The sequence below is a fragment of the Saccopteryx leptura genome, chromosome 5, assembly GCF_036850995.1.
Source record: "Saccopteryx leptura isolate mSacLep1 chromosome 5, mSacLep1_pri_phased_curated, whole genome shotgun sequence".
Classification (NCBI taxonomy): domain Eukaryota; kingdom Metazoa; phylum Chordata; class Mammalia; order Chiroptera; family Emballonuridae; genus Saccopteryx; species Saccopteryx leptura.
Window position 1 is genome coordinate 165,858,778 of NC_089507.1, and position 19,324 is coordinate 165,878,101.

Here is a 19,324-nt window from a genome sequence, read left to right on the forward strand (position 1 = left end):
ACATTAAGTGAGAAGATTTGCCTCATAAACATTGGGGGAATGTGGGCAGGAATTCAAAGGTGACAGTGGGGTGAGGAGTTTTCAATACATTAAAACTATGGGTGGAAGGAAAAAGACATTCCATGTCTGTTTAATAGGTTACATATGGGAGGATGGGGGATGCTTGCAAGAGACTTTTGGGTATGCGGTTAACAGAAGTTTGGTCGATGTGTGCGCAAGGAGTATCCTAATGGCCAGGTTGGGAAGCAAGGGTTAAATCTTCAGGGAATTGAAGCATCTTCCTAACAAAGTGTCAGATCCCATCTTCAGCACTCAGGCCTGTGCTGGCAGATTCACACCCCCAATCATCCACAAATACACACACCGCACCATGGTCCGAACTCACACTCAGATACAGCGGCATAAGCATGCACAAGCATGCACACGCCTTCTAAGCCCAGGCCTGTGTTCGCCCTGTGACGCCTGGCCAGTTGGTCTCAAGACTAGAAATTCCTTCACAAGATCCTCCAACCTCACGTTCCCAGGAAAACTTGAATAGAGGTACAGAAAGTGTTTGATGATAGGAAAAAAAATCTGCTCGCTTGCAGTTCTGGTGTCGGCCAGAATGGTACAATAAACTGTTGCTTTCCAGAGCTGGGAAGGACGAGGGCAGGCAAGGGGGGAGAAAGCTAGAGCAAAGAAGCCAAAAACTTAAAAGACAGAACCAGAACTCAGGCTGAGAGCGCCCCTGGGGCAGAGGGGGCCAGGCAGGGGGCGGAGGAGGGACGGAGACTGGTTACTGCGGGAGCGAAGTGTGCAGCAGGGGCGGGCCCGGCTCAGCCCCGGCGGGTGCCGAGCCCTGTCCCTTTAAGGCGGGCGGCGCGGGCCGGCCGAGAGCGGCTGTGATTGGCGCGGCGGGATCACTGGCTCCCCAAGCCGGGCCCGGGGGAGTCGGCTGGAGCCCGCTGCGCTTTGATAAGGTCCTGGCAACTCAGTAACAACCCGAAAGCTCGGAAATAAAAATAACCCCTCATAGCAATGGATTTCGTGGCTGCCCGGCATCCAAGGAGCCCGTCACCCTGGCCGAATGCCCTGTTGTAAAAGGTAGGGATGGAATCGCAGCCCCAGCAGAGCTGCTTCAAAGAAAGCCCCCCCCTGGGACGGCGAGATAGGTTGAGGCAAGCCGCGTTGCAGGCCCCGGAGACGGGAGGGGGTCCGGCACGAGTGAGACCGGGCCTGGAGGGGCGGTGCGAGCCGGCGGCCCTCCTGAGGGGCGCTGAAGGCACGGGGGACGGCTGGGGGCGCGGCCGCGCGTACCTCCCTTTCAGGACCGTGCACTCGGCTCGCGCCTTTGAAGTGCACAGTTAAATCCACGGCGCAGTTTTTGTTGGAAGCGGCCGGAGGACATTTGGTGCGCGGAGTGACTGCTGGAAACAGGACCTGTGTTGAAAGCCGGGCCGGGCTGGGGCCGGAGCGGCCGGGGGCGGCCGCGGCGGGGGCGGAGGCCCACTCGGATCTTTTGCATAAAAGGGGCGGCGGGGAGCGCTGCTTCCCCTCCCTCGCGGGTGGATCTCGCTTTAATCCCGGATTGTTTCCCCGCAACCCCCTCCCCTGCCGCGCGAGTCCCCATGTTCCCCGACGCCGGGACTGGCCCGGGGGGGGCCGGGGCTGCCGCGAGCCGATCCGGGGGCCGGGGCCGGGGCCCTGCCCAGGGCGCCTGCGAGGTCTCGCCGTGGAGCGCGATCACGGATCTATGGTGAGTGCCGAGGCCGGGGCGGCGGGGCGGCCCGCGCCCTTTGATGTGCCGGTCGGCCCTTTGAAGTTGGCAGGCCGGCTATTTCGGGGCGCGCTCGGGGCGGGCGCGGAGGAGAGCCGCGGGCCCGGTGCCCAGCGCTCTTGGGGGCTTGGCCTGGCTGCCCCGAGCGTTCTGCGCGTGAGCTTCCTCCCCAGCGGGGTGGCGGGGGCCCCAGGGGAGAGACTTCTGCAAGTGGCAGCGCGGTGGGGCGAAGAGGTGCAGCCTCTCCCCACCCCCCGCCCCCTGGGGAAGCGCTTCTTCGTCGAGGTTTTGGGATGTGATTCAGACTGTGAGTGTGCACGGCTTTGGAAGGTGGGATGAAAGGGTGGCGGCGCCCCCCACTTGCCCTCCCCTCCGCCCCTTCCCCCGCCCCCTCTCCTCCTCCGGGCTCTCCCCCACCCCTCCCAGCCACTGGTCCGCGCTTAGGGGCCTCGAGCGCTGGCCGAGACTCAGTCTGCGGGCTGGAGCGGCCCGAGCCCGGTGCGCCCGCGTCCCCCGCGTCTCTCTCCTCCCCGCCTGGGCGCTGCGCCCCTGGCCGCCCGGCCCTTCTTGCGGAGAGGCAGGGACTCCGCGCGTCGCCATTTCTGGACCAGGCTGCTGCTTTCCCTGCTTTTTCTGCGGACGCCTCTGCGAGCGGCGGCGCCGGGGACTGACCCGCGCCGGGGTCGGGGTGCTTGCGAGCGTCTCCCGGGGCTTCGGCCCCGCACTGCACGGCTCTGGATGCGGGCCGGGGGGGCGGGCCGGGGGGCTCGGCGGAGATGAGAACCCGGCCTCTGGCCGCCTTCGTCCTCCAGGTAACGGGGCAGCTCCACCTCCCCTCCGCCGGGGTAACGCGGCTCTACTGGTGACCCCGCCACTCTGCGGGCTGAGTTACGCAGCCCGGCGGCCTGAGGCCCCGGGCGGGGGCTGCGTGAACCCACCGCGGCCCGGAGTTCCAGCCCCGTTTTCGGGGTCGCACCCCCCCCCCCCCCCCCCGCCTGTCCTACCCTTCTTCCCTTGCTGGGGAAAACGTCTTGTTTATGGTTAGATAAGACTTCTTTTGGAAAAAAGAGACAGGCTTGACCGAGGTCAGTAGAGTTTGGGATTCTTGGCGAAGGCAGTGGTAGCGTGAGACGGTTTCTGATTCGATTTTGTAGGGTTCACCGCTCCGGGAGGAGGCTCGGGGGCGGGGGAAGACGGGGCGGCGGGTCCCGAGGCTTCTTTGCGCTCTCGCAAAGTTTGAAGATCAAAGTCTCGTCTGAGTGAGTTGATTTCTGGTTTGGGGAAGACAGAGGTGTAGACTGAGCCTTATACTTGGCGGGAGGCGGGGGCGCAGGCATATTTACAGCTCGAGGGGGGGGGGCGCGTTTTCCAGCTGGGACTACGGGAGCCCATTCCGCCCCTTGCTGGGCGGGCTTCTTTCTCGGTCGAAGATCTGAATTTTTAAGGAGTGGGAAGGGGGAGCGCCGAAGGAAGGGGTGGGTGGGGGAATGGGAACCATATGCCGTGGAAGGGCACGTTTGGAGCTTGAGTTATCTGTGCGGAGAGCCTAGTGGGGAAATTTACAGAAATTGGTTTCACCTGCACACAGCCCTGCGGCTCAGAGTGCGTGTGTTCAGAGTTGATGCTGGGAGTGGGGGTGGGAGAGGAGGAGGGAGCGGAGCGAGGAGGTGCGGGCCCAGCTGCCTCGAGTGCTCTCGGGCGAGGGGGTTTTGGAAGGTTATGTTTCACACCTTGCATGCCCCTTCTTCGCCCCCACCTCCCCCTCTCCCTGCTCCCATCTCACCTTCCCCACCTCTTCCCTATCTAACCCTTCTCCCCTGCCCTCCCCCCCAAGTGTGCAGGGAGCTCAGATTTCGCCTTTGAAAAAGCATCTGATACCTTAGATGAGCACCTCGCAGATAGCTGGGTTGCTTGATTTGAATTTGAGGAGTTGAAAAGCCTGTTTACTTTCTTGCTTTGATGTTGGGTAGATCTGGTTTTGATTAGATCAATACCCTTTTCTCTCCTTGCCTCCCCCCTTCCTTTTCTTTCCAGAAAGGAGGCTCAGATGAGCCCCTGCTGACTTGAGAGAGAAAGAGAGACCACGCTGATTGCTGAGAGGAACTGGAAGAAAAAAATTCCCCAACTCAGTGAGAACTCATTCACCATGAGTAGCGCTGTGTTGGTGACTCGTGTTCCAGACCCCAGCAGCAGCTTCCGAGAGGATGCACCCAGGCCCCCGGTTCCAGGGGAAGAAGGGGAGACCCCACCCTGCCAGCCGGGAGTGGGGAAGGGCCAGGCCTCAAAACCCATGCCTGTCTCCTCCAACACCAGGCGGAATGAAGATGGGCTGGGGGAGCCCGAGGGGCGGGCATCTCCGGACTCCCCTCTGACCAGGTGGACCAAGTCATTGCACTCCTTGTTGGGCGATCAGGATGGTGCTTATCTCTTCCGGACTTTCCTGGAGAGGGAGAAATGCGTGGATACTTTAGACTTCTGGTTTGCCTGCAATGGATTCAGGCAAATGAACCTGAAGGATACCAAAACTTTGCGAGTAGCCAAAGCGATTTACAAAAGGTACATTGAGAACAACAGCATTGTTTCCAAGCAGCTGAAACCTGCCACCAAGACCTACATAAGAGATGGCATCAAGAAGCAACAGATTGATTCCATCATGTTTGACCAAGCGCAGACCGAGATCCAGTCGGTGATGGAGGAAAATGCCTACCAGATGTTTTTGACTTCTGATATATACCTCGAGTATGTGAGGAGTGGGGGAGAAAACACAGCTTACATGAGTAATGGGGGACTAGGGAGCCTAAAGTTGGTGTGTGGCTACCTCCCCACCTTGAATGAAGAAGAGGAGTGGACTTGTGCTGACTTCAAGTGCAAACTTTCACCCGCTGTGGTTGGCCTGTCCAGCAAAACTCTGAGGGCTACAGCAAGTGTGAGATCCACAGAAATTGTTGAAAGTGGATACAGGTAAGACTGGCAGGGGGTGGAGGAGTGGGTGGTGGATGAAATGGACTTGGCAGATGTTCTGAGTTATATACGGTGGATGGTTGGACGGATGTGCCACAGAGGGTGACAAAGGTCTGTTAAGAGCCGGGACCACTGGCTATGAATGCTTTGATCTTGCTTTTTGTTTTGGGGGCAGGTGGGGGGTGGGGGTGGGATGAGGCACACACACCTAAATGCCTGCAGTCTCCCAGTGCTGAACACAAATGCTGGTAAGCAGTATTCATTAATGCACGTTACTTAGTTTCTTGGGCCAGTCTTAGTAAAGGGGGGTGGGTACAGAGAGAACAGCTTTTAATGCTGCTGAGTCACCAAATACAGTAAGCACCGGTTTTGGAAGGGGTCATTCACCACTAATCAGTAGAGGGTGGAATTAATGTGGCTAGGGAGGCAGCTGGGTCGTGGTGGAGACAGGAAATAACGTGTGTACCCATTGGATATGGGGGTGAGTGGGATCTTTTGAACATTGATGTGAAGACAAGAGCCAGCAGTTGGATCTTACAGATATCTTTGTAGAATTAGGTATTTACCCAGCCAGAAACCCTCCTTACTCAGGAAGGCCCAGTGACTTTCCCAAATGAAGGACCCTTAGCTGGAGAGGCTGCCGGTAAGTGAATCTAGGTTTTAAAAGTTTGCAGCCTGAGGGGCAGACCTCAGCTGATTATTTTGTTGCTCAGTGCTGATGGAGCAGAGGTCTTGGCCAGAGAAGACTGGGGCCCTGGAATAGTTTCTCTCTTTGAGGCTTCAAAGACAAACAGTCCTTTACAGAATGGCCAAGTCTTAATGATTCTTGACCTTTGGAGGCAACTTTAGACCTCCTGTGAGCATGAGTTTTTCTGTTTCTCTCTCTCTCCTCAGTATTCAAAGAGAAAGAGCCTCTTAATTCGTGTTTGTTGCTTATGGCATGGGAGGGAAGTGGGGTGGGCGTTGATTGCTATCTGAATGGCTTATCTTGCTAGCCATGTTGTATTTCTCCATGTGTTAAAGACTTGGCTGCCTTGGTGGATATCACTTTCTCTGTAGCAGCAGGAAGAGGGGCAGGGCAGCCAGGTCTGAATCCAGAAGCCATGATTTAGTGGGGGTGGCCAACACAATTGACTCTTCACAAGGAGGGAAAGGTCTTGTTCTCCAACCACCAGGGGGCGTGCTTATATCCTTGGGAGCCATTCACAGACATCTGGTCTACAGCTAAGTAAAACTGATTGGCTTTTGCAAGGAAGTGTAGGAAGGAGTTGTTTCAGCATCTTTAAGCTTATGGTTTCAGGTTGTTTTGGAGGAAGATGCCAGGTCTGCCCTCTGTGGCTAGGCTGTCACTGGGCACCTGTTGCTAGTACGCCATTCCATGATGTGAACATTTGAGTAAAAACTCTGCCAGCTAATTGCTTCCCAGTTTGGCAGTGGTAGGTGAGACTGCTTAAGACCTGTGGTAAGGCCGCTGCTTCTTCTGGGGCCTCCTAACAGTGGGGCTTCTGTATCAGGCCCCCAGTGCCACCTTTGTCAATAGCAGCGTGTGTGGTTTTAGATGCCATCAGTAAGAAAGCCCTCTGAGGCAGGGCCCTGCTTTGACCCCTCCCCTTCGTGGGTGGGCGGTAGACCCAGCCTTGGGGTGCCCCTCCCCCCTCCAGAGTCCTCAGCTGGGATATTACCAGGATTAAATTTGGGGAAGGTTATGCTTGTGAAGCTTTTTTATTTTTTTATTTTTCTGAAGTGAGAAGCAAGGAGGCAGAGAGATAGATTCCTGCATGTGCCCAGCCGGGATCCACCCCGCATGCCCACCGGGGGGCGTTGCTCCTTTGTATCTGGAGACATTCTAGCACCTGAGGTGGAGGCCATGGAGCCATCCTCAGTGCCTGGGCCAACTTTGCTCCAGTGGAGCCTTGGCTGTGGGAGGGGAAGAGAAAGAGAAGAAAGAGAGGGGGGAGGGTAGAGAAGCAGATGGACACTTTTCCTGTGTGCCCTGGCCAGGAATCAAACCCAGGACTTCTATATGCCGGACCTACGCTCTACCACTGAGCAAACCGACCAGGGCCTTGTGAAGCTTTTTGATCCTGAAGGCCAGGGCCAAAGATTCTTTGTGTTTCTAGTGTTTTCCTTCTTTTTTGTGAACTGTCAGTGTCGTTAATGTACAAATGGCACCTTGTCATCGGCCCCTGGAGTTACCGTACTGTGCTCGTATGTGCTTTCTCCTACTGGGGGGTTGAAATGAAGTACTTTACCTGGACTTCATGAAGCTCAGATATCTTAGTTGGGCATTGTTAAAGAGAATTTAAGCCATATCCAGACTTCATTTTAACATGCAAGATAGTCAGGTGTATGGTGGTATATTGGGAGATGTCCCAAATTATTTAGAGGCCTGGGTCTCAGCCCTGTCCACCACTTACTGCCTGGGTTCAAGCCTTTCTGAACCCCATGTGCCATCTGTAGAATGAGTGGGCACCATCCTTTCTGTTTATGTCATCATTGCTCTTAGGATCAGAATAATAAATATTAAAGCTCTTTACAAAGAGAGTTGCTTTGAACAGATGTAAAACATTATAATTTGTAGGATAACAATTGGGTATGGGAAAAGGGCAGCCAGGTTAAGATACCCCTTTCAAAGAGTGACTTTTGGGTCCTAGCCCATATTCATTGTGAAAATTTAGACCAGGGGTAGTCAACCTTTTTACACCTACCGCCCACTGTTGTATCTCTGTTAGTAGTAAAATTTTCTAACCGCCCACCGGTTCCACAGTAATGGTGATTTATAAAGTAGGGAAGTAACTTTACTTTATAAAATTTATAAAGCAGAGTTACAGCAAGTTAAAGCATATAATAATAATTACTTACCAAGTACTTTATGTCAGATTTTTGCTAAGTTTGGCAGAATAAATCTTTATAAAACAACTTACTATAGTTAAATCTATCTTTTTATTTATACTTTGGTTGCTCCGCAACCGCCCGCCATGAAAGCTGGAACGCCCACTAGGGGGCGGTAGGGACCAGGTTGACTACCACCAGGTTAGAGTATTCCCCCTTTCCATGTCTCTGCGCTCTCTACTTGTTGAACTTAAGTCTGCCTTTCCAGTTAGTTCTTGGGGTGTAGGGATCCTAGCTAACTCTTTAAGTCTCCCTCCCCCTCCGAATACACTCACTCATCATGCAAGGTACCTGGTGTACACAGTGGGCTTTTATTAAGTTAGGAAAATGAATGACCCAGAGAAAACGAGTCCTGCCGAGGGTCTCCCTTTGTCAGCCGTTGAGGCACAGTCCTGGCGGCTGGGTGCCCAGAGCACCGGCTAGTCCTCCAAGCCCTGTGTTTACCCTGAGCTCTCACAGGAGCCTCACTTTTAATGACTTGTTTGTGTCCTTACTGATTTGGTGTCAGGTTTAATATAAATAGTTGGAACGGAAGAGCAGGAATTATCCTCAGAGGGAAGGACTCTGGTTTGCGAGTGGTTGAGTGGGAGGCCTGCGCTTTTGATGGTCTCTATAAATAACCTAGAGCAAGAGTGACCTGTTGGTAGAAGCACATGTGAAAACCCCAGCACACAAACACATACACCGAGTGGTGAGGTGTGTGTGAAGGGGGCTGTGGGATCAGGAGCTCAGCCCCACGTTTATTTTGGGAAGGAGAAGACAGTGGCGAGCGCACAGAGCACTGCCTGTGTGCATCCCTTTCTGCCCCGGCCCTTGTGTGTTTCCGCCCAAGGTGGGTTCCCTGTGTCCCTCATTGGACCCTCTGCTCTGGCCTCACTTAAAGTAAGCCCGGCCTAGCAGATGGCTCCTGGCTGGCTCCCTGTGCCTCCCGTTCTCTGAAAGAAATCACTGATGAGGCCCATTTTTGTGCGAAGCCATGGGAATCAAGTTTGGCTTCAGTTATCAAAGAAAATGATGCCATAGGAAAGCAATGCTGGAAGCAGTAGGCCACGGTTCGGGACGGAGGGTGTGACGGGGCAGCTCGCTAACATACGCTTGTAGAAGTTTATCTGTGTTCTCGAGGCCCAGATGCCCGGTGCCCTCACCAAGCGCCCCTTGATCTGCTTTAGAAAATGCTTCCTGGACTGCGTTGCCTTGTGGACAGTGACTTTGTGGGAGTGAATTGTCAGAGGGCTTTCAGAGCGCCCTAAACACACAACCTTAGAAGCAACTACTTTTTAAGTTGCATTGTTTCGAAAGGGGACCCAGAAAGAGGCCTCAAAGGTCAGTTCTCTTGTGCTCTCTGTGAAGAGCTTTGCCTGGGGGTTGGGGGCATAGGCTGGAGGTGGGGGGACAGCAACTATCTCCCCAGCCAATAGGGTCCCTCGAGCCTCTGCAACCCGACAGCTGAAAGCCCTTTGCACACTGAAGTTGCAAACTTGGTCTGCCCTGTGCAGAATGTGTACCATAGGCCTCCACTCTCCCTAGGAATTTCAAGTCCTGCCAGCAGCTAGGAGCACAACAGTCCTGAAGAAATAATCAAAGCATCTGGGTACAATTACTGTAGCATGGTCGAGTTTCTTTCTGGTTTTTGTTGTTGTTTTAAGTAGTCACAAGAAAACAGTTCCAATCCATTTTTTAAAAAAATTTTGGGATGATTTTTGACAAAGTTTAGGGGTCCTAAAATTGATATTTGTCTGTCCTCACAACTCTGTCTCCTCCCTCTGCCTCATCACCTTATGATGATAGGAAAACGCGAGCACTTCATTGCCACGCATGGAGCTAGAGCAGTTGATTCCGGTCTCAACGCTTGGTCACACAGTAGCCCTCTATTTTGGAGGCGAAGGGAGGCACGTTTATTTTGGGATTTCTGTGTTCAAAGAAGGCAGAGCTGTGAGCGCATGGGATTTAAGTTAGGTGCCTTTTTTGTTTGGGGAGGGAGGAGGAGGAATGTCTATTGAGTCATTTTCTCCCTGTAGAGGGTGAATTACAACCCTTATATTTGGGACATTGTTGATGTGTTAATACCACAAAGATAGCAACACTGGAGGGGATGGAAAGTGTTGGAATGCTATTTAAGGCTGTTTTGATCTTGGACTCTGCCTTTGGACTAAAAAAAAAAAAAAGCCAACTTTTTAGCCACCCATTTGATTGTCCCAAGGTCTTTCCAGGAGGTTTAACAAAGTTTTGAGCTTCTGCCCGTGTCACAAACTTAGGTCCAGCATTGGGGAGACACTTGTGACTGAGGCAGACTTGGTCCTGGCCCTCATGGGGCATGCAGTCTAGTTGCCCCAGACAAGCATTCGACGTGGAAACACCAGCGCTGAGTGATGAGACGTCAGGATAAATACCACAGGAGACAAAAAGAGCAACAGGAGCTCTCTGGTTTTGTTGGCGTTTTTGTTTTTGGTTTTTTTTTGGAATATTAAATGTGACTCCCCCAAATCACAGTACCCTTAAGCTACCTTTCAGAGAGTGTGAGAGTTTTGTGCAGATGGCTGTGTTTGACCTGCACTTGTTTTTGGTGGATATCTTACATCCATGCTGTGGGACTGTGACCTGCCTTTGTCACCCAGCTGGCTGGGCACTGAGCCAGCATTAGCTCGCGACCTCTTGATTTTGTTCCCCTATCAAGGGCATCCAATCACGGGAATCCCGGACTGAGGACATGGGGAGCAGTTCTAAGGAATGGAAGAGCTTATCATCCTAATTTAATTGTCATAAAAAATCCTGAGAGGTACTGAGGCTTCTTGCCTTTTATAGATAAGAGAACGGGGCCAGGATGTGTGAGCCATGGTTCAAGGTCACTTGGTCCAAGGCATTTGATAAGCTCAAGTGCAGTGCTCCTCATTTGCATTTTCTAGTTAGTTCTGCATCTACATAACACTTCTTAGATCTAGCTTTACGTTCCATGTAGCCCAGCAGAATGAATGAAGGTCCCTGCCAACCAAGTTCCTCAAGGAGTCTAGACGTGGGTTCCGTGTGGCCAGGTCTCCAGCCCATGGCCTCCTAGAAGGCTTCTGGGCCCCACAAGGGGCTCCATTACTTCCTTGGATGGTTATGATTGGGCACCTTCTGTGTGCTGTGTATAGTAGTGACAAGAATAAAGACCCTGCCCATTTTGAGTGCTCAACCAATGGTAGCTCTTGATTTTTATCAATATTTCTAAATGTTGGGTTTGAGTTAAATCATCTCTAAGATTCATTGTGACTCTGAAATGTTCTGACTCTGAATGTAATATCTTTCGTTTGTCTTGTTACTTCAGCTACAGGAGTGCAGGCTCCCTAAAGAGAGGGACTGGCTCTTCCTCCTTTTCCAGCCCGGTCGGTTCTATCTTGTACCTACCCCGTTCCAGCTCCAATATCAAATAGTGGCGACAACTCCCTGTACACCTCCTTCCAGTCCAACCTGGTGCATACCCTCTTGATCATATGTGCTGCTGGGAAAACCTCAGGCCTCCTCCTCTCCCTGCCTCTTCCTAACCCAGGGGTCGGGAACCTATGGCTCACGAGCCAGATGTGGCTCTTTTGATGGCTGCATCTGGCTCACAGACAAATCTTTAATAAAAATAATAATAACATTAAAAATATAAAACATTCTCATGTATTACAATCCATTTCCAACCGCTCATGTTCATGGTTGCGGGTGGCTGGAGCCAATCACAGCTGTCCTGCGGGACAACACCAAATTTTTATTGGATAATGCCTAACGTACATGGGTCGTTGTATGGCTCTCACAGAATTACATTTAAAAATATGTGGTGTTTATGGCTCTCTCAGCCAAAAAGGTTCCCGACCCCTGTCCTAACCCGACTAGCTCCACCCTCTTCCTCCCTAGACTGGGGAGGACTTTTTTAACTGCTTTCGTTCCCCTGTCCTGAGTGGCATCTCCTTGAATTCCTGTTCACCCATCAGGGTTCGCCTTGTTCCCTCCTGTCCCAGGGAGCCTTCCCTGGCCACCCAGCTAGAAGTGTCCTCTCCATCATTCACGTTTCCATTAGCTCTTCCAGTATTACCTCTGTGAGGTCACTTATCCTGCCTCTTGTTCTAGGACTTTTCTAAATGTTGAGGCTGGTTTTTGTTTTAGGAAGCAGAAAGAGAGGTTGAGAGAGAGCCAGTCAAATCCATGGCATGCATACTCATACCAGCTCTGTGATCCAGACCAGGCTGCCGTACCTGTGGGTCCCCAAGGGCACACCTATAGAATGGGCACAGGGCTCCTTCTGCCCCAGGTGGCTGTGAGGATTAAGTGAGATGATGTGTATAAAGGGGTGCCCCTCTTCATGGGCCAATACTATAACTGTGTCTACCTGCCTCGTGACATCCCCCTCCCCCCACTTACAGTGACACAGTCCTGGACCATGGGTGCCTGGCGGCCAGAGACTGGAGCGGGGTACACCCACAGTCCATTGCAGTACCAAACACATAGTAGGTCAGCAGGAGAGCCCAGTGAATACAAGCATAGACTGCTTTGACCTTTTGTGGATCCCTTTCATTGGCCAACCAAGGACTTCATTATAGTCTGGCTGCAGTGGCCAAATTGAGTTGGTCTTTCCTCTGAGCCATTCTGTTCCCCTGCAGTTGGTTTCTGTGTTGTTGGCATGGACTTGGTGGGCCCTGTGGAGTGTGCTGGTCTCTGTAAATGGGCTGCCTGCAAGTGCCGGCTTTGCACGCCCTTCCTCTGCCCCGAGACTGCAGTGGCCCCTTCCCTCTCCCCTTACTTCAGTCCCTTGCTGGTGACACAAGAGGAATGCGGCCCAGCAGGAGACAGGCACACTGGTTGTTCTGGGGATCAAGAGGGCAAAATGGGGCAGCAGAGGCCACTGAAACAAAAGGGGGGCCCTGGAGAAGGGGCCTGGACGTTCCTCTGAAACAGCTGTGCTGCTCATTTTAATCCCGCTGGCCTTCGCCAGCCTCTGAGAATGAAGTCCTGGGAGGGGGCTGGGCACACAGAGGCCCAGCTCAGGACGGGGTGGGAGCCCCAAACGTTGTCTTGACCTTTTCTGTCTCGTCCCTCCGACTCGCTGGGCCCTGGTTGAAAGGCGAAGGCTGTACCACGCCTCCAGGTGTTTGCCTCTCGGAACTCCGCTAACAGCTCTCTTGGCAGCTTAAGTTATCTTAGGGCCTTGCCATTGTGTTCCTCTGGTACTGGCCTGGATGAGGAGTTGGGAGGCAGAGGAGCGCAGCCTGCTTTCTCCTCAGGGTGAATCAGTGGCTCAACAGGGCCCTGCTTTCCACCCAGAGAGCACCAGGCCCTGGGCAGCAGGTTGGCCTTGAACAGATTGTGGGGCTGTGTGCTCGGTTGTGCTGGGGCCACCTGGCTCCCTGGGTTCCTGCTGAGAACCAGTGATGCCCCACTGCTGTACTTTTCCCGCAGGTCCTTCAGGCGGAGCGACCCCGCTAACCCATACCACGTAGGCTCTGGCTATGTCTTTGCACCGGCCACCAGTGCCAATGACAGTGAGATTTCCAGTGACGCACTGACTGATGACTCCATGTCCATGACGGACAGCAGCGTGTAAGTATCCTGTTCTCCCCATCAGTAACATGGTTGACGCGTGGCCCACCAGGCCAGCCGGGTGGAGTCCGCAACCATCCTCACCTGGCTTTGCCATTCCCATCTGTGGACGTGCTTGGTGGTTGAAGGTGACATGGCAGGTGGAGGGAGTAGTGTTAAGCCTAGAGCCTTGGCAGGGAAAGTTGGGTGGTGCCTTCCTTAAGAAGAAAGCTAAAGTAACATAGAAGGTTAAGAGTAATATCTTCTGGTTGTCATTTTCCAGAAGTGCTCAGTGGCCTTAAAAGCAGGTATTCCATCTGCAGAACCCACAGGTGGAGGACAGGGTAGCATCAGAAGGGTTTGTGTTGAGGTAGTCATTGTTTTTAAAGGAAAAGGCCTTGAAAGTGGGGGTCTGAAAGCCAAAGGTCTCTAAAAGGCTGCTGTATGTAATGTTTCCTCGTGAATGTGTTCACCTGAACATATTGTTTGTTTGAGTAAGTCTTGGTGGAATACCTGCTCTGTGTCAGGTGGGGGTTCTACCCCTAAGTTCAGGTTCTTTCCAAAGTCAAGTCTGATCTTGGATCTTTTGCATATGGATGGCTTTGATTTCTGGAAGCAATCCGAGTCATCGGGGTGGAGGGGTGATGAGGTCAGCAGGCCATCACATTGCATTGCAGGTCATCTGTGGTTATGCAGTGGTGATCTCTGGATGGAGACCAGCTCACATGCTGTGTGACTTCCGTAGGGGTGTGCGTGGTGGTGTGGGCCGGGTAGTGCTATCTCCTGCCGTTCTTGGAGATTCCGATTCAGTAGACTGGAGAGGAGCCTGGCCTCAGGCAAAACTCCCCAAGAGCTTTCCCCCCAGTACCCAGTTGAGAACCACCATTCTAGAAATGTTCTTTGAAGTCTTTTCCACAAATGTTTTTGAGTAGGAATTTCTCCCACTAAGGAAACGGTTTTGAAAGTCAAACTCACTGAGCTGTGTGAGTTCTGGCATCTTTACTTAGCATTCGTTCCTTTCACCTTCCTAAAAACCGGACCATCTATTCTTCCAGTTTGTTTGAAATGATCTGTTTTTTATTGGCCAAATGTCCAGTTGCCTGGCCTGTGGCATTGGACCAATTGGAAGGAAAGTTGATGAGGTTGATTTGGGACTCTATGGTTGATTAACATCCTGGTGGCTTTTATTGTGTTAGCTCAGATTCCTCTGTTAGTCAAGGGAGAGAAGCCCTGCAGGTGAAAGTTTCCACTGGAATAAAGGGACAGCAATTTGGCATGAGCGAATAAAGAGGAAGGGGACACGTCTTTCATCCAACATGGAAGAGTAAGGAGTTCGCAGAAGTAAGTTGGACTGAACTCCTTCAGTATCCATACTTGAGAAAAATGATCCTTTGATTGACAGTTCTGAATACATTTTTGTTCGGTCTTTATTGAATATTAGACAGGCATAATTTATTTTTCGATCCAAATAATATCAAGATCTGTTTTCATACTACGTTGTATTATTTCATAGATTGTAAGATCACATGAGACTGTCAGCCCCTACATGTTGGTACACCCCTCCATTTTTAACATTTTTTTGATCATTTTGGGGATTGCCTGGGAGTCTTAGCATTATCTGTAAAATAAGGGTAGGTTGGATTTGAATAGAGGCGTTGAGTGACTCTCTCCTAAGTCAAAGGTAGTTTACGGAAGCCCAGAGGCTTCTGTTTTCTAGGAGACTTGTATTTGGCTTGCTTCCTGGGCCTTGCCTGCATTTCATTTCGATCCCATTGAAGTGTTCTTCTGGGTTCAGGATGCAGTGTCCAGGGTGTGGTCCCCATCCATGTTTGAGCCTCACACAAGCCCCAGTTAAAAAGGCAGGCTGTCCCCTGTGACTTACAGATGGAAGTAAGGCCCGTGCTTCCACAGCTTCTCCTGTCAGAGACAGAACTCAGACACAGGCCCCTGCCCTTGCCGGCCCCCCCCCCCCAAACATTTCCAGCATGAAATGTGTTTTTGGGACCAGTTGACACTGAGATCTTTGAGCCACTTGGAATTTTTTTATTTGTATTTATTAGTGGTCAGCCATACTGGTTGGGGGGAGGGGTGTGAGGGAGCAGTTCTAACCTCTCCCCTGCGCCCTCCCCTCGGCCCCTCTTGTTTCGTCCCCTTCCCAGCAGATGCACTTCCTCACTCTCACAGCAGTGGCTCGCAGGCTCTCACCTTTCCCCCTTTAGCTGAAGAGCGTGAGAACCTGAAACAGGAAGGCCACGGTGAGGGGTCAGACAGGTTACCTTTGCAAGTCAGCTGTTCGGGGTAGCGAAGGTCAGAGCCTGGGCCAGTAAAGTCCACTTTGCTGTAGAGGCAAATCCCTCACTCAGAAAAGGGCACCCCTCACTTAGCAGCTCCTCTTTGGGGCACAGTACCTTCCCTTGGGTCCCAAGTGGCTGAACCCCAGGGGTTCCTCCTGGGGCGAAACTCCCTTGGCTTGGTGATGAGTGAACCAAGATGCCAACCCCCAGAGAGGGGACTGGGGACTGTGGTGTTGGATCTGATCTTTCAGATGTAGGGGTTGGGTGGCACTGGGCCTCCTCCAACCGAGTGGGCAGCTTATCAGATGAGGCCATGGCATGTTGGACCCACTTGGACATGTTTATACCAACTGGAGGGCATACTTGTCTCATCAGCTTAGGACCACCCTCTCTTGGGAATGGTATGTCCAGGGGCTGTTTGTCTGGTGCTGTCTATAGTGGAGACAAACGGGTTTCCGTATCCCATCGGAGGGGATGAGTGTCCGTACTTAGAGGTTCCTGTGGGTCTCAAGCTGCCAGGCACGGGGGGTCCCTGGGCCCTCCCCACCTCCTGCCTGGCAGACTTGGCATGCCCTGAAAGCCGGGCTGTGCGAGGCCCTTTCTGGCTGGCGGGCCCTGTGTGTGTGTGATCTGCCCAGTGTCGGGCGGGTCACCCGGGATTCCCAGGGCTGGGATTAGACCCCTCTTCAGAGCTCTGCCAATTGTGGGCCTGGCGCAGATGAGAGTGTCGAGCGAGAAATAAAGGGGGGGGGGATGAAAAGCTGAACTGAATCGCTTTCAGCCCATTGTTCACCCAGGGAAGCTTAGAGGGGATAAGAGGGTAGCAGGCCCTTTGAAATTTCCTTGAACAAGTGAATAGGAGCGCCCCATAAAGCATGAAAAGGCTCTGGCTGTTTCTCCTGGTCACAATGGCCAGCTCGGGCTGGGGTGGGAGGGGGGTGCTGGCTGCCCTGCTGGGAGTTGGGGAGGAGGACAAGGGGGGTCACAGGCGGTCTTCAATAGACTTCAGAAGGTTGGAGTTCATTAGACACAAGCCCGGGGAAGCAATCGTCTCATTTGCGACAGAACCAATTAAGTCCCAGGGGCCTTTGCAAGAGACCTGGGTAGGAGTTGGGCAGGGCCAGCCTGCACTGGGGTATTCCAGGGAGCTGTGCAGCAGGGCCTGGAGGTCCAAGGTGGGCAGGGGCTTTAAAGAAGCCATTGCCTTCCCCCCAAGCCCACTGCTGACTTCGGTTTTCCTGCTCAGTAAAATGCCCTATTAAAGATGGCTGGGATTTGGGTCTTCATAGTAGGCCTCTGAGAAGGCTGTTTTATGAGCCTGTTACTCTGAAACTTACATTCTCAGAAGGAATGGCTTTTTAACTTTTTTTTTTGCGGGGGGCGGGGGGGGGTTAAAGTTAGCTGCAAGATTGCCAGCCAAGCTCTAAACCCCGATCTTCGCAGCACTAGGGACAGGGTGGAGGTGGGCTGTGCCCCGGGCACCAGGCCTAGGAGGCTGAAAACCTCGGAAGCCACAGGTCCTTTGCCGACTCACACGTGACGTCTCTGTTAGAGGTGTCCAGGCATCCTGAAAGCCACGCGTAGACGCGTGGAAGTGTCCCTGTCCTGTTGATTTGCACAGAGCCGCTCGCGGAGTCAGGCACAGCTTTTGCCTGGAAGGCTGCGCATGTCACACAATCAGTGCAAGATGCCTCCCTGGCTTCTCACGCCGAGGGCGGCATGGGTCATTTTATTTATTTATTTCCATTTCCTTATATCTTATTTATGGGTTTACTTTGGACACCAGGGAAGGCATTCGTGTGAACTTCAAATATTACCTTATCTTACAAACCAGGCCTTTGATGTTGGCCGTGATCAGAGGCGGCCCTCGGAGAGGCTGCCAAGTGGAAATGCAGGCGGACGCAGTGCGCACGAGCCCACTGTTTCAAAGTTACCGGAAAGTGACATTTAGGTTCAGCCAGGCACAGTGGAGTCAAAAGGCTAAGCTAATTGGCTCAGCTTAAATGGCAGCTGAGTGGAGTCCACACTGCAGAACCGGTGTTCCCCAGAAACAGCGAGCCCGGCCGCTTGTGGGCTGAAATCCTCAGCAAGGAGGCCGTGCTGGGGCGGAAACTCGGACGCACTTGGGCGAGCGGGTCTGAGCGGCGGGACACAGTCACAGGCTCACAGAGCTGAGTGAAAAGAAGAGAGGTCCCCTTCTGGAGTAAGGGGCTGTTTTGGAAGAAGATTCATGGCTGGGAGAGAATTAAAGCCACATTTCCATAAAGGTGCCTATCAAGCTTCTTTGAGCCACTCTAAGTTGAAATCTTGGTCTTCCCACACTGGCTCCTTGAGCTGCCCTGGCTGGAATGGCTGTGTGTGTGTGTTGGTTGAGAGGGTGGCTAAAAAGATCATTTGTTCCTCTAGCCTTCAGATCCACCAGTGACCTGCTTCCCCTCCTCCCATACCTATGTCCCCAAATTCTCCTTTCTTTCTACCTTATATGGAACAGGAAGTTGGTATAAAAGCCTTGTCACTAATTTCTGCCTGGGAGGAAAGGCGACAAGATGGAAGGCTACTAGAGGACACTCGAGGACAGAGTCTAGGAGAGGGTGGATGGGAACCTCTTCTGGGACTCTGGAAGCTCTGTATGTCACAGTGAGGTCCAGGCGGTGCTTGTCTCCTGGCCCCCAAGATTGTCAGGAAGAGCCCTGGAGCAGAGATGTCCTCCCTTTTAAGTCCCCAGAAGAGCTGCGGGGCAGAAGGGCAAGGACCTGGTCTTGCAGCCCTGGGGCAGCAGAAGTTGGTTAGTCAGCATGAGACCCAATCTGGGGGACTCCCAGCCCATAGGGATTTAGATTAGAGATGGGGAGATTCACTGTCTCGGGAACCACCTGGCATGCCCCCTAGCCAGTGAGTACTAAGTGGTAGGAGAGGACTTTCTAGAGGGCTCACCAATCTCCCGTTTGTCCCTTCAGAATGCCTGGTGACTCCGTGAGGCTTAGAAAATGGATCCCCACACTCAGCGGGGAAGCTTGGCTTCTCCAGGTGAGGCCGGGAGGGCAGGTTGTTAAGTTAAGGACACCTGTCCTGGAGTCCAGCAGAGGCTTGGATTCGGATCCTGGGTCTAACCGATGCTGACTGTGACTCTGGTCATCTAAAATGTGGTGAATTGGGGTTTTGTGAGAATGACGTGGGATGTGTCTGACCCTCAGGAGGAACTCAGTGCATCGGGCTGGCAGCCATGGGTTTGAGTCAGTCACCTGGCTTGGAATTTGGTTTCCTGGTCATGCCAGGTGTGCTCTTGAGAGCCCAGTTTTCTCCCATGTCTTGTCCATGATCCCAGGGTAAAAACAGTTTGGTGAATAAGCTTCAGGTAGGTCAGTAAGATTCTGGACTCAGAACCTTTATTCTTCTTGGCCTTCAGGGGTCCCATCAAGTCTCAGGCCTCAGTGAGTAGGAGACTCTCTGGGTGACTTGACCTTTACTGGTCAACTGCATATCCCATCCCACTGTGCCCGCCATGTCTGCCCCTTGGCCTTTCTCTGGACAGGACTCATGTGTGTTTAAGTCCTTGCTTTAGGTACTGATCTTCTTCCCGTCAGAATGATGATCCTTCATGTGCTTCTTAGCCGATGCTTGATCTGCTGTGATCTGTGCCCTCCCCGTGGTGGCCCTGTTCTCTGGCCTAGGTCTGCAGACTTCCAGAAAACACCGCCACTATTGCAGATAAGGAGCCAGAGGTCGGCTGCTTGCTGGCTGGTTCCGGCATCGTTTTAGTCATTGCTGGTTTTCAGCCACTGCTGCTGAGCCACCCATGTTTTTCCCCTTCCACCCTCTGATAAACCACCAGGAAAAGGGAGATCTCTAAACACCTAATTTCAGTATTTATAGTCTCCAAGTATGT

At 52.7% G+C, this 19,324-nt stretch overlaps 1 protein-coding gene across 5 annotated transcripts in view; it reads left to right on the forward strand.

The window, feature by feature from the left end:
* The first annotated feature begins 995 nt into the window (after positions 1-995).
* AXIN2 (axin 2) overlaps positions 996-19,324 on the forward strand; it is a 31,316-nt gene continuing 12,987 nt past the window's right edge. Inside the window, exons 1-3 of one of the 5 annotated variants that reach the window (XM_066386636.1) lie at positions 996-1,083; positions 3,791-4,717; positions 13,025-13,165. In XM_066386636.1, coding sequence (XP_066242733.1) covers positions 3,903-4,717; positions 13,025-13,165 — 956 coding nt within the window. In that variant the 5' untranslated portion in view covers positions 996-1,083; positions 3,791-3,902. Of the gene's footprint in view, positions 1,084-1,348; positions 1,736-1,925; positions 2,064-2,253; positions 2,569-2,915; positions 3,016-3,790; positions 4,718-13,024; positions 13,166-19,324 lie in introns of those variants that run through there. The other 4 variants (XM_066386632.1, XM_066386635.1, XM_066386633.1 and 1 more) reach the window with 4 other exon arrangements.